This window comes from Salvelinus alpinus, chromosome 5 (genome assembly GCF_045679555.1).
Source record: "Salvelinus alpinus chromosome 5, SLU_Salpinus.1, whole genome shotgun sequence".
Lineage (NCBI taxonomy): Eukaryota > Metazoa > Chordata > Actinopteri > Salmoniformes > Salmonidae > Salvelinus > Salvelinus alpinus.
Window position 1 is genome coordinate 57371151 of NC_092090.1, and position 16602 is coordinate 57387752.

General features: G+C 40.4%; 1 protein-coding gene across 31 annotated transcripts in view; it reads left to right on the forward strand.

Moving 5' to 3' along the window:
• Positions 1 to 5911: 5911 nt before the first annotated feature.
• Positions 5912 to 16602, forward strand: part of camk2b1 (calcium/calmodulin-dependent protein kinase (CaM kinase) II beta 1) — a 94090-nt gene continuing 83399 nt past the window's right edge. For 13 of the 31 annotated variants that reach the window (XM_071402419.1, XM_071402418.1, XM_071402421.1 and 10 more), the window contains exon 1: positions 5913 to 6288. In XM_071402419.1, coding sequence (XP_071258520.1) covers positions 6227 to 6288 — 62 coding nt within the window. In that variant the 5' untranslated portion in view covers positions 5913 to 6226. Of the gene's footprint in view, positions 6289 to 16602 lie in introns of all 31 variants that reach the window. The other 18 variants (XM_071402437.1, XM_071402438.1, XM_071402439.1 and 15 more) reach the window with 3 other exon arrangements.

The window sequence follows — 16602 nt, forward strand, 5'->3', positions numbered from 1 at the left end:
CTGCATCTCACAAAGACACGGCGGTTGGAACCAAAAATCTAAAATTTGGACTCATACCAAAGGACAAATTTTCACCGTTCTTATTTCCATTGCTCGTGTTTCTTGCCCAAGCAAGTCTCTTCTTATTATTGGTGTCCTTTAGTAGTGGTTTCTTTGCAGCAATTTGACCACGAAGGCCTGATTCATGCAGTCTCCTCTGAACAGTTGATGTTGAGATGTGTCTGTTACTTGAACTCTGTGAAGCATTTATTTGGGCTTGAATGAGTAGGTGTGTCCATACTTTTGACTGATACTGTACATTTAAAATATATATTGGGGACTGGAAATTATGCAGACAATTAAATTGATAGATGCCACAATATATCTGCAATATTAAAGCTGAGCTATCCTCTAAAATGTCAGCTTACAATAATTATATTTCACAATAGTGTTATCTAATTTGTCAAAGTAGATTACATTCTGTATTTGTACAAATGATGAGCCTGTGAAGAGCTGTTGCCGCTGACAGGTGAAGGTTGCTGGCTGGATGCTTGGCAATACTGTTCCATTCATAGGAATGCTCACAGCAAGGGCATGTCGGCATGATGCTTATGAGGGCTCCATTGCTGGTCTTCTCTATGCTGCATGTTCTGCTGCAAACTGGACATCTTTTGAAAAACTGCAGCAGGCAATCTTATTAGGTGGTGTTGACTAGGAGGGCCTGTGACAGGGTAATATAATAGACAGCCAAGTGGTAAATTGCATTTTGTCCTAAAGAAAGGATTTTTGGTTGTGAAGTGCATTTTTGCTAATGCACTTCACAACCAAAATGGCTAGTTGTATCTGCTTGGCTGGGGAATTAGCCTACTAGTTTATCAAGCTGGGTATTTTTGAATACAACTTTTCACATAACACACTACCTGGCATTGTTGATTAAGCCTTCTGTGTCATCAGCGCAGTACCTCAGGTCACTATCAGAGGCCTCATGATGGAGTGTCTTTCTTAGGAGTTGAGGGAGGTGGCACAGGGATACTCATGTCGCATGATACTTTTATTCTGAGGTCTTGCCCGATAAACTATGAAAACAACCTTTAGCAGTGAATAAAAAAATGTTTTGGAGGTCGCTAAACCATTGCAATCACATTGCTGGACATGGTATGATACCTACCTTTGTTCCTTCTGTTAAGGCCCGGCATCCGTTCATGACCAAACGATCAGTCTGGCACCCAACTGTGCAATTTGTCTAACAGAAAAACAGGGTCAACGATTGTCATCATCCCTCAATTATAAACACAGCTTGAGAAATAACAATCTCGTTTGGAAGCCAATTCTATGCTTTACAGATGTAGACTGACTCCAGATTGGATTAGATTCAGGCCGGAGACACGGTCAACCAACGGTGACATGTTTTGTTATGGGTCGGGTTTGGTTTGTTGCGGCTTGTTAGTGCACTGTTGTAGTCAGACCTAAATTGGCTAATAGCTGCATCTAGTGCTATAGAAAAAAAATAGAAACCATCGATCGAGATTATATTCCTTAAAAGCGACAACACTTTCTTGCCATATCAGATATACCGCCTTATATCCAATATTAGTAAAGTATTTTGCTGTCCATTCTTTAAACATATGACATTCAGAGTCCACCTTTCTCATTTTCGCAGCACTCATTTTTTACGTCAAAAGTCGTCAAGCAATGAAGTGGCCCTTGATCCGGCTCGAAGGAAATGTTTCGGCGGCGGGTAGAGCGTTGCGCCAGTAACTGAAAGGTTGCTGGATTAAATCCCTGAGCTGACAAAGTAAAAATATGTCGTTCTTCCCCTCAACAAGGCAGTGAACCCACTGTTCCCCGGAGGCCGTCATTGTAAATAAGAATTTGTAATTAACTGACTTGCCTAGTTAATTTAAAAATGTTATTACAATTTGATCTAGCTACTGGTATACTCATCACCATGGCTGACGTTTGGATGATTTACAGGTGGATCTTGGCAAAAGGGGGCATGAATTGTTGCCATAATTACAATGCAAACCCTACCTTAAATTACGTGGGACGCACTAAGGTTCCAAACTCAGTTTTAGACAAGACTGACTGAGTAAAATTATCCTATTTACACTTTAGTCAATTTTGACACAAGAATAAATGTTTCTGACTCATATCGATGCCACACGGGCTGTTTTCTAATCGATTAGTTGGTTTTCAGGGGCAGTCGTTCTTTAACGGAGAAGCGTTTTCTGATCAACTGTAATCGACTTTTGACAATATTCCTTTTGTTTAAGTAATATAAAGTTAGGTGGGTTTTCTATTGAGACACCCAACAGACGGACAGGCTGCACTGAGGGAGGAAGGGAAAGATGATCGCCAGAGATGCAGAACATTCAGGACCAGATCACCAAGCATTTCTGCAGTGAAACAGGAACTCCTGAAACAGTAGGTGCCATTCCTCAAGAGCTACAAACACATCCAGACAAGCTCCAGAGCCCAGTTCACACTGCCAGAACCTCAGCTGGTCTCAGGAGCGCTGATAGACATGGCCAAACACTTGGGAAACCTGCAGTTCAGAGTCTGGGACAAGATGCAAGGGATCTTCAAATATACTCCTGTGAGTATATAACACTGCAAACCCCTGCATCTCACTGTCTGATGATCTGACCAGTGTGAAACACCTTAGCCCAAAACATGCAGCTCCCTGACAACCCAGAGAGGAACAGGTTTAATGCCCAGGTTCTGGCATCTAAGGGGTTCAGCTGGGAGGTGGTGGGGGACCACCCTCACTGGTATATAGGCGTGGCCGAAGAGTCAATCCACAGGAATGGGGAAGGATTTACAACCTGGAGTGGTAACTAGATTTCGCTCCGAAGAAGATACCCCAGAGGATCAGAGTGCAGCTGGATTATCAGGGGGGAGGTATCCTTCTACAACACCAAAGACATGACACATCTACACTCATAAAGACACGTTTACTGAGAGACTGTTCCCACACTTCTCTAATGGAAAGGCTGGGGATGCCAACCACCTGATATGCAAATCTGTCAACCAGAGGTGTCTTTGACAGTGAATTCCTTTTTCACGCATCATGTTCAAAACATCTATCCCTGACTTTGTTGAGCTTCACAATACATTGTAAATACTTTTGAATGATTGAGATGCTGTGCGAAAAATGCTAATATTGGTCTTATGACTTGAATGGGATTTGTGCCACAAATGCTGAAACGTTAGCATGTGGAAACAGTGCCAGTGAAACTAAACCAAAACATGGATTTGCTGTCATACCTTGTCCATAGACTGCTTACAGCAAAAGGAAACCAATTTGTTATTTTGTTATTTGGGTGAACTATCCCTTTAAAGATTGAATCAATACATGGGAAGCCTTTGTATAACAGCTGTTCTGATTTGCATCAAACTGATTTATACAGACATTATTTAACATAAATCAACATCAAACTATATACAGTGAGCTCCAAAAGCATTGGGACAGTGGCACATTTCTTGTTTTGGCTCTGTACTCCAGCATGTTGGGTGATACAATGAGGTTAAAGTGCAGACTGTCAGCTTTAATTTGAGGGTATTTCCGTCCATATCGAGTGAACCGTTTAGAAATTACAGCACTTTTTGTACATAGTTCCCCCATTTTAGGGGACCAAAAGTATTGGGAATTTCACTTATGTGTATTGAAGTTAAGTATTTGGTCCCATATTCATAGTATGCAATGACTACATCAAGCTTGTGACTTTACAAATTTGTTGGATGCATTTGCTGTTTGTTTTGGTTGTGTTTCAGATTATTTTGGGCCCAATAAAAATGAATGGTAAATAATGTATTGTCACTTTTATCGTAAATAAGAAAGAAATTGTTTCTAAACACGTCTACATAAATGGTCTACATAAATGATTACGGATCATTTTGAATGAATCGTGAATAATGATGAGTGAGAAAGTTAGACGCACAAATATCATAACCCCAAGACATGCTAACATCTCAGCATTACAATCAGAGGTTAACATTTGTGGTGGTGGGGGGTAATGATACTGTATTTGTGCTTTCTCACTCATTATTCACGATTCATTCAGAATGATCCGTAACCATGGTAGCATACGCATTAATGTAGGTTTTTAGAAACATTCTATTCTTATTTACAATAAAAATGAATCAAATGACACAATACATTTATTTACCATTCATTTCTAACACGTTTTCTTTCATGTTAGCTTGAGACTCATATGGTGAGTGGAGGCTGGCTAACCACAGGGAAAAACAACTTTATAAGGATTTTGTTAGTTTCCCCCCAAAGTTACCCAATTGTGTTTTTCCCTGGGTTGGAATGGACCATGTGGATCATGCAAGTTGTCAAATATAGTAGAGTAGGAGGTTTTCTAAACTCTCTGGTTAAGTTCACTTTGGTTAGAAACGTGACAACAGAATGAAACTGTTCTAGTATTCTATCAAGTCAGACACACAGCCCTTAGACCACATCCTGTAACATGTGTAAAGATGTGTATTTGTGACATGTGTATTTGACAGCAACATGATTTACTGTAACTGTTGCACACCACAACCACCTGTAGGCTATCCATTGACTAACGACATTTCTACAAAATGTTTTATGTAATATTATTTGTTTTAAAATTACTTCATAGCAGCATTACTGTATTATAGCATGTATTATAAACTGGGTGGTTAGAGCCCTGAATGCTGATTGGCTGACAGCTGTGGTATATCAGACCGTATACCACAGGTATGACAAAACATGTATTTTTACTGCCCTAATTATGTTGATAACCAGTTTATAAATAGCAAGAAGACACCTTGGGGGTTTGTGGTATATTGGCCATATACCCCACCCCCTCATGCCTTATTGCTTAATTATAAACTGGGTGGTTTGAGCCCTGAATTCTGAATGGCTGAAGGCCATGGTATACCACAGGTATGACAAAACATTTTGTTTTATTGCTCTAATTACGTTGGTAACCAGTTTATAATAGCAATAAGGTACCTTGGGGGTTTGTGGTATATGGGCAATATACCAATTCTAAGGGCTGTGTCCAGGCACTCGTCATGCTTAAGAACAGCCCTTAAGAACAGGCCTTCTATAACAAATATTCAGATGGAACATAGTGCTATTTATCACACACTACTTTGTCAAAGTTTAACAAGGACTCTCTCCTCACAAGTGTCATGATTAAAGATATGATCAAGAGCCTCACATTCAGTAAGTATATCGTTTGATTATTGTGCTGCCACAGAATGAATTGTGAGCAAGGCCTCAAAAAAGCTTTATATACCAGAGCTGCGAGAAAAGTTCTATATATTATTGAAACAATGTTGCGATTGTTTGTGAGAATGCCAACAGGTGTGGTTCCCGTGGGGGAAAGATTATATTGGGGAAAGGTTCCTGTGGGGGTTGCCATGGAAGCCAAGAAGGGGTGTGTGTGTGTGTTCAAACACACATGCATGTGGGGGCCTGGGAGAGGAAGTGTGTCCATCTGATGAATGGGCATGTGCCTGAACTCAATTTTATACAGTAATCTCACCCATTCATTTCTAATGATCGGTTGTTTTTGACCGGGAACACCACAGGTGTACAAAAGTTAAATAAAACACACAAAATGTCATAAATCATCAAATTTTATATTGTGTGTTCAGATGCCCTGTGTGGACAAAGTCATGGAACTTTATGACAATCATATTATTAAACGAACTACATTTTTTCAGAGAGAGAACTTATAATTCGACCGGAACACAGCAGGAGGGTTAACATAATATATGTATTAGGCTATTGTTTGTACTACATTGTCATTACGTTTTATATCTGTAGTGAAATCTACATTATGCGCCTTACGCAAAACACAAATAACCTAGGTCTTAAATTTGTCCCTATTTGGAAGCACTGGCGCCGCGATTACGTTACCCAGGCACGCAGTTAAGCGCAGCGCCCAATCGAGGGCAGCGCTGAGCAGATCGAGCTATAGGGCTTTGGAGCGCTTCGCTTTGCACAGTTGAGTGAACTGGTGAGGAACGATACAGTACACTACAGTAGAAAATAGTGGGGGAGACGAGAGTCAATAACCACCTTAGACGCACACCTGCCATCCTTATCAAACCATAACCTATCGGCTGACGTATTGGGGTATCTTTGAGTCGCCTGCAGCGCAGAAAGAGTACTCATATTTTGAGAAGAATTTGGCTACATACCGCGCAGGAGGATCATATCAAGCAAAGGAGCAGCTGTGAGAGAAGCACGAGATACGGAGACATGGCTGTGACAACCTGTACACGATTCACGGACGAATTTCAGCTATATGAAGAGCTGGGAAAGTAAGCCTATTTGTTTTGGTAATTTGCAGTCGCTGACTTGTCGTTGGTGTGGGTTTGTGTTGTTGCGGTGGTCTTTTTCGGGGTGACAGCGGCGCAAGGGTGACAGCTCGCTCAAAATACGCTGTCTCTCTTCACACACACACGAGATTCTTGTTCCCTGCGCTCTTAAAAATATTATGGCAGTAGTTGGTCAATGCGTCTAAACAAAGCTCTCCATAGGCATTGGGTAATATTGCTTTGGTTGGCGAGCTCTCTCCCTGGCTCCCCCCCTATCACCCTATCAGCAGGCAACAACCACAGGTAGCGGTCCGGGAGACTGACATTTTGAGCTGTCTATAAATGGGGAGGCTGTGTTTTGCTGCGCTGCAACTTTCGAGCAAGCCCCCGCAGAGAAAAATGTGCAGTTTTATTGCTAATCTCATGCTATTTTACACATTTTTCCATGAGGCCGAGAGAATTTTGTTGTTTTAGAGCAAATGTACTGCTATCCTACACATTTTGCCATGAGGCTTAGAGAAAATGTTGCAGTTTTAAAGCTAATTTCCTGTTATTCTAAATTAATATTTTTAAGCACTTAAATAAATAGCATGGACCAGAATGACATGCTCGCCCCACTACTAACGTTTCTGCAGTGAGGTTTCACCAAATTCAAACAACGATTTAGTAATTTATTTGCAGATAATTGTTGTTTGCAGCTCAAGAAGCAGTAGTAGCAGTATTCAAATCAGGGAGCGAACGTTTCTTTCACCGATGAGATTCGGTTCTAAACATTCACCAAAAAGAGGCCACCGGTTGAGATAGGCCGATTGAAAATTCATCTCAAATTAACTTTCATGTGTTTTTTTCACGACCTGAGCCTCTGAGTTTGATGCATATTATGGCAGTAGCCCATTCATAGACACAAACTACCTTTAGCACCCATTGATGAAGGTATGTTCTTCCCGGGGGACTTTTGTTAACCTTCATACAACCGACTGGGGTCATTTTGACCACAGAGGTATATTTGTCATCATAGCCCATTAGTGGTTTATTAAATTGACTTTGTCAATCAACTTGTTTTTAATCAATTGAACATTCTAAATCATTGTTTAGTAGTGTTTCTGTTAGGGCTGGGAGATATGGACAAAATATATCATTTTGATGGTATTTGATGTTTTTGAATAGTAAAAGTTCTAAATATGCTTTCTGAGTATCTCCTGACCCTATTGTGGGAACACATAAAGTAGAAGTGATTTCAATGGGTCTTTCGCCATTTATACTGTTCAATCCAACTCCAAACCAGAATAATTTTCAGCATTTTCATACATTTCTGCATTTCCTGCACTTTTATTATCATTTCCACACTGTACCGTGCTGCATGATATAGGCAACAAATCTGTCACTCAAGAAGAGAGCAGTTGCTGGACTACGGAGTCACGAGCACTTTCTTACTTTCTTGACGTTCACTCTGCATGTGCCGATGGATGCAACAATGTTGGTGACATGCTGATTTCCACAAGCGGTCTATAATTACACTATTGGTGTGTGTATCTTACTGTCTGCAAACTACTGTTTGCTAGTTTATTGCTAAAATCATTTGTGTTAGCCGCTAATGGTAATCTATAAAGTGCTCGTGACTCCGTGGTCCAGCAACGGCTCTCTTCTTTGAGTGACAGGGTGCGGGGCTTGGTGTGGTTAGCGGAATGCAGCAACAGGAGGAAGGAGAGAGATGACTCAAGTAGCAAACAGAGGAAACTATAAAAACAGACATTATATGCGCTGGAGTTGTGTATCACATTTAACAAACCAAACATTGAAATATCATTATAGAAGGTAAAGTAAAAACTCAAACCGGTCTGTTCATCTATACCGGTATATAGTAAAATACGGTATACCGCCCAGCCCTAGTTTTGGTAGCAATATGGACCCCAGCCAAAAACACCCAATTCCACCTATTGTAATTTGATAGATAGGACCTTTTATTTGAATCTACACCTTCTTAATATTAAGTTGAACCCCCCCCTCTTTTACCCTCAGAACAGCATCAATTCGTCGGGGTATGGACTCTACAAGGTGTTGAAATCAATCCACAGGGATGCTGGCCCTTGTTGACTCCAGTGCTTCACACAGTTGTGTCAAGTTGGCTGGATGGATGTCCTTTGTGCGGTGGACATTCTTGATACATACGGGAAACTGTTGAGCGTGAAAACCCCAGCAGCATTGCAGTTCTTGACACACTCAAACTGGTGCGCCTGGCACCTCCTACCATTCCCCATTCAAAGGCTTTCAAATATTTTGTCTTGCCCATTCACCCTCTGAATGGCACACATACACAATCCATGTGTCAATTGTCTCAAGGCTTAAAAATCCTTAAAAATCTCCTCCCCTTCATCTACACTGATTGAAGTGGATTTAACAATTGACATCAATAAGGGATCATAGCTTTCACCTGGTCAGTCTGTCATGGAAAAATCTGTTCTTCATGTTTTGTATACTCAGTGTATGTTTTTCTGGAGTCATAATACCAGGTTATCCAAACACTCTTAGAAAAAAAGGTGCTATCTAGAACCTAAAAGGGTTATTTGGCTGTCCCCCTAGGAGAACCCCTTTGAATAACTATTTTTGGTTCAGGTAGAACCCTTTTGGGTTCCATGTAAAACCCTTTGCAGAGAGGGTTCTACATGGAAGCCAAAAGGGTTCTATCTGGAACCAAAAATGGTTTTCTTATGGGGTCAGCTGAAGAACCCTTTTCGAAACCTTTTTGTGTGTACCACCATAGGGTGATGGGGGACCTGTAACAGTGATTTTGACCAGATAAACAGATAATCTGCAGAGATCTAGCTCTCCATGTACTCACCTAAGATTGTACTTTTCTATACCACGTATCATATGGCTGTGTTAAAAACCAAAATAACCTTTATTTTAGTGCATATAAAAATCTGCCAATGGTGTACAACGTCTGCCAATGTTATAAATACTTGGTAGAACTGCAATACAGAACATATATATGTTCTGAATCTACATCCAGAGCTGTATTGGTGTGTATGCTCTAAAAGGTAGTCTTTCTAGAGAAAATCTAAAGTATTTATTTGAGACATAATATTAAGTTATCCATACTACCAGAGGGCGAAGGGGTACCTATTGGAGTGATTTTGACCAGATAGACAGATCACCTGCTTGTGTTAACCTTCATACAACCAACTGGGGTCATTTTGACCACAGAGGTATATTTGTCATCATAGCACCAACAGTGGTTTATTAAATTCTTCCTATTTTTCATGACTTAATCAATGAACTTGTTTTTAATCAATCAAACATTCTAAGCTTAGTTGCAGTCAAAACTGCTCAGAAAAGCCTGTCAGTGGTATGACTACTTCACTGTAATTCAGAAACCAGCTACCCTCTATATGTACACATAGTGCAGTATTGGTGTGTATTCTCTGAAAGTAGTTATTTTACAGGAAACGTTCTATAAATACCAGTATTCCTATAATATCCACATTCTATATGTGAAACTTGTTATGGTATTTTTGTTGCTATACCATTTGGTTTGAAGGGACTGAGGATTTGGGTTTGCTTTTTTAAGCATCCTACCATAGGCCCTACCATTCCTATTGTTTCACTAGCAGCGACGCTAATTCTGGCTATGGGGTAAGTAAATAAAGAAAACTAAGCTATATTTTTGGTCATTGTCTTTTAGGATCAATGGACGAAATGTTGACGCACCGGCCCTTTAAATGGCAATCGTTTTTAACCACATAAATATGACAATGTATATTTAGGACCCCTTTAGGTATAAAAAATATATATATAAAACAATTATTTGATTAAGATATTGAAATTGGCCTTTAGTACCAATTCCCATAGAAACACATTGAATAACATTCATAAATGGCAAAAAAGACAGTAAAAAAAAAAAAACGTAAGAAATAAGGTTTTGAAGTATCTGTCCTATATCTAGGAGCTATAGGAAAGCTCAGGAAATTAGTTTTTTTAATACACATATTTAATGTGCACAAAACTACCTCCATACTTCCATTAATTTTATAAACCGGGTACCAGTTACCGTCAGACGAGTCCTGTGCCACTTTTGGGGGGTCGTAGAGCAAAACGGAGACCACCATCGTGTTTGTGAGAGTCTCCCCTTTCCATAGAGTGGTAGCTATAGCCATTTTCGTGAGACAAACACCGCTATAGCTCAACCATCTTCCACCACAGATGTGGAAGGCCCCCATAGGCAGATGTGGTGGATTGAGAAGCAGACAAAAACAAAAACGGACATATCGGTGTTATGTTACTTATATTGACAAATGCGTCAATAGACTCTAGGGGTTATTGCCACACTAAATCCAACATCTAAAGTATGGATGGTGTTGTAAAGCTGTCTATACTGTATGTCTCCAACCCAGAGCATATAAAGCATTGAGCTACAGTATAAGCCCACTGAAACCTTGTCATAAAGCACAGGAGCGGCATATACCGTGTGCTGCCTTTCCCTTCTCTGTCAGGTCCAGCACCTGTGGATTATGTTGGGATGTGCAATTACACTGTTGAAGCTAAATCGTAAATCACCAGACTTGCCTTCCGTAGCTCTAACTGTAGTGCTGCTGTGGGTTGTTACGTAGGTCTGCTGTAGCTGGGTCGTTCCACAAAATTGGTGCCTTTTGGACTTTTTATGAAATTCACTTTAAAATATCTCTTCTTTCAACATTCAGTTGCATGGTGGATATGTTGAGCCTACAGACTTAGAAGAAAATATATCTCAGGCATTAAATCCTGTGAACTAAGAATATTTTATTTGATCTGCACTTGTACGGTACCACAATATATGTCAACCCTCTTAGACACTTACAGTTGAAGTCAGAAATGTACATACACTTAGGTTGGAGTCATTAAAACTCGTTTTTCAACCACTCCATACATTTCTTGTTAACAAACTATAGTTTTGGCATGTCGATTAGGACATCTACTTTGTGCATGACACAAGTAATTTTTCCAACAATTGTTTACAGACAGATTATTTCACTTATAATTCACTGTATCACAATTCCAGTGGGTCAGAAGTTTACATACACTAAGTTGACTGTCTTTAAACAGCTTGGAAAATTCAAAAAAATGATGTCATGGCTTTAAAAGCTTCTGATAGGCTAATTGACATAATTTGAGTCAATTGGAGGTGTACCTGTGGATGCATTTCAAGGCCTACCTTCAAACTCAGTGCCTCTTTGCTTGACATCATGGGAAAATCAAAAGAAATCATCCAAGACCTCCAGAGATAAAATTGTAGACCTCCACAAGTCTGGTTCATCCCTGGGAGCAATTTCCAAATGCCTGAAGGTAGCACGTTCATCTGTACAAACAATAGTACGCAAGTATAAACACCATGGGACCACGCAGCCGTCATACCACTCAGGAAGGAGATGCGTTCTGTCTCCTAGAGATGAACGTACTTTGGTGCGAGAAGTGCAAATCAATCCCAGAACAACAGCAAAGGACCTTGTGAAGATGCTGGAGGAAACGGGTACAAAGTATCTATATCCACAGTAAAACAGGTCCTATATCGACATAACCTGAAAGGCCACTCAGCAAGGAAGAAGCCACTGCTCCAAAACCGCCATAAAAAAGCCAGACTACGGTTTGCATCTGCACACGGGGACTGTTACAAACCCCTTTGGCCCTGCAGTCTAGGGGGGATGGAAACAAGACCCGTAACATATCTCATGCAAATCACAATCGTGAATAGGAACAGGGAGAACTAATAACAGACAACTTAAATCTACCGTCAAACACTTGTGGTTTATTTGTTAAACACACAGTAAAGGGGGGGGGGGGCTGAGCTGGACCCAAGGAAAGAAATAATAAATATCCCAAAACCCCTAAGCTAGTCTTACCTGCTTCAATAACCGCTAGCTAACTAACCAATAAAATACTGTGGTTGGTCCGCCCAGTTCCAACTAGTGTACTTAGACAAAGTTTTCCTATTGGTAATGTATGCCCATGGGCGACTTGGCTTTGTACCCCTTTTTCCCACAAACAAACAGTCATACACCATAACAATACATACTCACATAATAATGGACAAATGTGACATGTAGGTGCAAAAACAAAAGAGAGATAACTCAATCCAAAGAGAGAGAGAGAGAGAGTTTGGGAAAACAACTGACTGGGTTTTTAAACCAAGGGAAAGGGGATATGATTGGGTAAGGGGAAAGGAGCAGGTGTGTCTTCAGTGGCGACTGATGACTGCCACCTGTGACTAGGGCAGAAGGAGAGAAAACAAATGCACATAGGATACCTGTATCCGTAACAGGGACAAAGATTGTACTTTTTGGAGAAATGTCTGATGAAACAAAAATAGAACTGTTTGGCGGAAAAAGTTTGGAGGAAAAAGGGCGAGGCTTGCAAGCCGAAGATCACCATCCCAACCGTGAAACACGGGCGTGGCAGTATCATGTTGTGGGGTGCTTTGCTGCAGGAGGTACTGGTGCACTTCACAAAATAATGACATCACGAGGAATGAAAATTATGTGGATATATTGAAGCAACAACTCCAGACATCAGTCAGGAAGTTAAAGCTTGGTCTCAAATGCGTCTTCCAAATGGACAATGACCCCATGCATACTTCCAAAGTTGTCAACAAAGTCAAGGTATTGGAGTGGCCATCACAAAGCCCTGACCTCAATCCCAGATAAAATTTGTGGGCAGAACTGAAAAAGCATGTGCGAGCAAGGAGGCCTACAAACCTCACTCCATTACACCAGCTCTGTCAGGAGGACTGGGACAAAATTCATCCAACTTATTGTGGGAAGCTTGTGGAAGGCTACCCAAAATGTTTGACCCAAGTTATACAATTTAAAGGCAATGCTACCAAATACTAATTGAGTGTATGTAAACTTCTGACCCACTGGGAATGTGATGAAAGAAATAAAAGCTGAAATAAATAATTCTCTCTACTATTATTCTGACATTTCACATTCTTAAAATGAAGTGGTGATCCTAACTGACCTAAGACAGGACATTTTTACTTGGATTAAATGTCAGGAATTGTGAAACTGAGTTAAATGTATTTGGCTAAGGTGTATGTAAACTTCCAACTTCAACTGTATGTAACTTCCCAACTATTATTTAAACGCATGTTTGCGATTCATTTAATTTTTATTTTATTTGTTTAAGTATTCCTTGTACAATCTAAACTCACATAATGTCAACCTGATAAAGTTACCGTTGGGCCTCTAACAGGGTTGACAATAAGAGGTTTCAGGTTTTAGGTGAAGATCGGCCATTACTCATGTGGTGAAGAGCATGGGACCACATGGTGTTCATCAAATTAGGAATTATTTATGTGTTCTAGGGCTGGGCGATATGGCAAATAAATTATCACGATATCTATATATTTTCATTCGATAACGATAATTATCACGATATTAATCAAATAATGTTTAAAAGGAGCATACCTTCTTCAAACTCAAGAATGCCTGAACAAACAGTGGTTAGAGCATTGGGCCAGTAACCGAAAGGTTGCTAGATTGAATGCCCGAGCTGACAAGGTAAAAATCTGTCGTTCTACCCCTGAACAAGGCAGTTAACCCACTGTTCCCCGATAGGCCGTCATTGTAAATAAGAAGTTGTTCTTAACTGACTTGCCTAGTTAAATAAAGGTAAAAAAATATATATTATGTGAGCTACACATACAATTATACTTGAAGGAAATTTGTTACATGTTTGCGGCCAGGGAGCACGTACCTAGGGTCAATTAAATTGATAAGCCTCTTGAAACCTTCCTTTTCGACTGTGCTAATTGGTAGCATGTCCTTAGCAATGCAATGCATATTAGCATTTGTGATGTCTTTGTCTTTTCGATGTTTGCTTGTAGTGCATAAACGCTGTCAGTGTTGACTGCTTCGGGCAAACATCCCTAGATTGGCTGGTGCTTGAGGGACGTTTATCAATACCATGGTGCAAACTCAAACTTCCTCCATGTTCCAAAGAGTGATTTTTGCTTCAGATGTTGAAAAAGGTTTGTCGTATTACCAGACTTCGTAGCCACCTGTCTACGGCACAATTTGCACCGAACATTGCTCCGCTTTTTGTCGGACTTCAAAAAGCCAAACCACTTCCAAATTACTGAAACAGTTTTTATCTTTTTATTTTAAAAAAAATTGTTGGAAGCTGCTCCTTCTCCATGGCTATCACTGCCACTGTTTTCGCCTACATCACTAATTTTTCGTGGTTAATTGTGGCTACTCCATCAGTGGTTTATAGTGGGCGTATACCTCTCCACGTGCATATTGTCACTTCTCCACACGTTCCTGCTGTTTCACAGAGGTGAAATGGACTGCTGTACCTAATGACTCTATATCGACATTATCGAAAATGATTCTAAATATTTTTATATTGTTATTGTTACCTCGATAATTATTGATATTGATTTATCGCCCAGCCCTAGTCAAAGATGATTAAAAAAATTAAATAGACCAAAAAAAGAGAACTTACTTCATTTTCCACCATACTGTTCAGAAGACCCAAATGATGTAACCTGCTGTGAATAATTTATCTTGTGGGAATGGTACGTTATTTTAAAGGGGTAAAATGTTTGCGCTAATCACATGAATACAAATAATAATCTTCTGAAATTACTTTGTCAAAACAGCAAAATCACTAGGCCTTTACAATGATGGTGAAATTTAGTAATCTTTGGATTAATTTGACTGAACTCTTCCTAAAAGTGACACAGGGTTGACAGAGGGACATGTCAAAATGCTGAATTTTGGCACTTTATCAACCCTTTATTTAAATAAAAAAATCTGATTTACTGAATTCTCCATGTGGACTATATTAAAGTGCACTTCATTTAGTATAACAGATTTTTAATATTGGAGCATCATTTCTACTTAAAATATCATAGGCACTCATTTCGTGGAACGACCGAGCTGTGATTGTAGTGTTGCTTTTAATTCAATCACTTTTTGTCAGCATCCCTTTTGATTTGAACTAAACCTTCCATACATATTAGAAGTGCTTAGAAAGTGACATTTTGGACCTGAATGCCAAAACATTCAGTTCACCCATTTTGCATACCTCACCATACCATGAGACATCCATGTCTTCATCACTGGAAAAGATAAACGGTTGAGATTTATATATTTTTTAAAGCTTACAAACAGGGTGTCAAACTATTAAAAAATAACATTCACGTCCATTATCTTGTAGGTTTCTAACTGTGTTGCGCTGTGTTATGGAATAGGCTAAGTAGGCCTATGCTGTTTCTCTCTGTGGTGTGTTTATGCCTCCCAAAAAGAGACCTGGCCGAGTGTGAACTTTCCAGGCGTGTGTGTGTGTGTGTGTGTGTGTGTGTGTGTGTGTGTGTGTGTGTGTGTGTGTGTGTGTGTGTGTGTGTGTGTGTGTGTGTGTGTGTGTGTGTGTGTGTGTGTGTGTGTGTGTGTGTGTGTGTGTGTGTGTGTGTGTGTGTGTGTGTGTGTGAAAAATGAAAAAGAGTTAGACGTGTATGTTTCAGTGTGTGAGTGCGTCTCTCAGTGTGTCTCTCTCCAGTCGCCATTATATGTAGGGTGTGTGTGCTCGTCCATGTGTCTCTACCAGGCCCCATTACGTGCACTGAGTGTGTAGCTTTCTGATTTCCCAGCAGCCTTCAGTCATTCCAGCTATGCGGGGCGAGGTGCGAGTGGCCCAGAAGAGGAGGGGAAAGGCCACACGGCCCCCCTCCCCCTCCACCCCTCCATGCCCCAGTCGGCTGACAAGATAAATCACTTTAACGTCTCTTCAGAGACATACAGGGAAGAAACAGGAAAAAATAAAGAGCACTGTGTTAAGATATTGACTCTGGTAGCTGGGAGCTCTGCCTAGCCCACCTGCACACACAAACTAGCTGTGCTCAAGGCAGGGAAGACATGCAAGGAGTGTGGGCTTCACTCGGTCCTCCTTATGGATGTGTTGTTGAATTGTTTGTTGAAATGTGTGACAACATGAATGTGTGTCTGTGAAAGTGTTAATATTCATGTCTGAATAGCTGAAGTTTAACCCTTGCTTTTCCTTTTCCAAACGGTGTAATATTTTCCAAACGGTGTAATATCAGTGATAATGTCAAGCACGCCTCCCATTCTCATTGACGGGGCTGCAGTGGAGCAGGTTGAGAGCTTCAAGTTCCTTGGTGTCCACATCACCAACGAACTAACATGGCCCATGCAGACCAAGACAGTCGTGAAGAGGGCACAACAAAATCTATTCCCCCTCAGGAGACTGAAAAGATTTGGCATGGGTCCTCAGATCCTCAAAAGGTTCTACAGCTGCACCATCAAGAGCATCTTGACTGGTTGCATC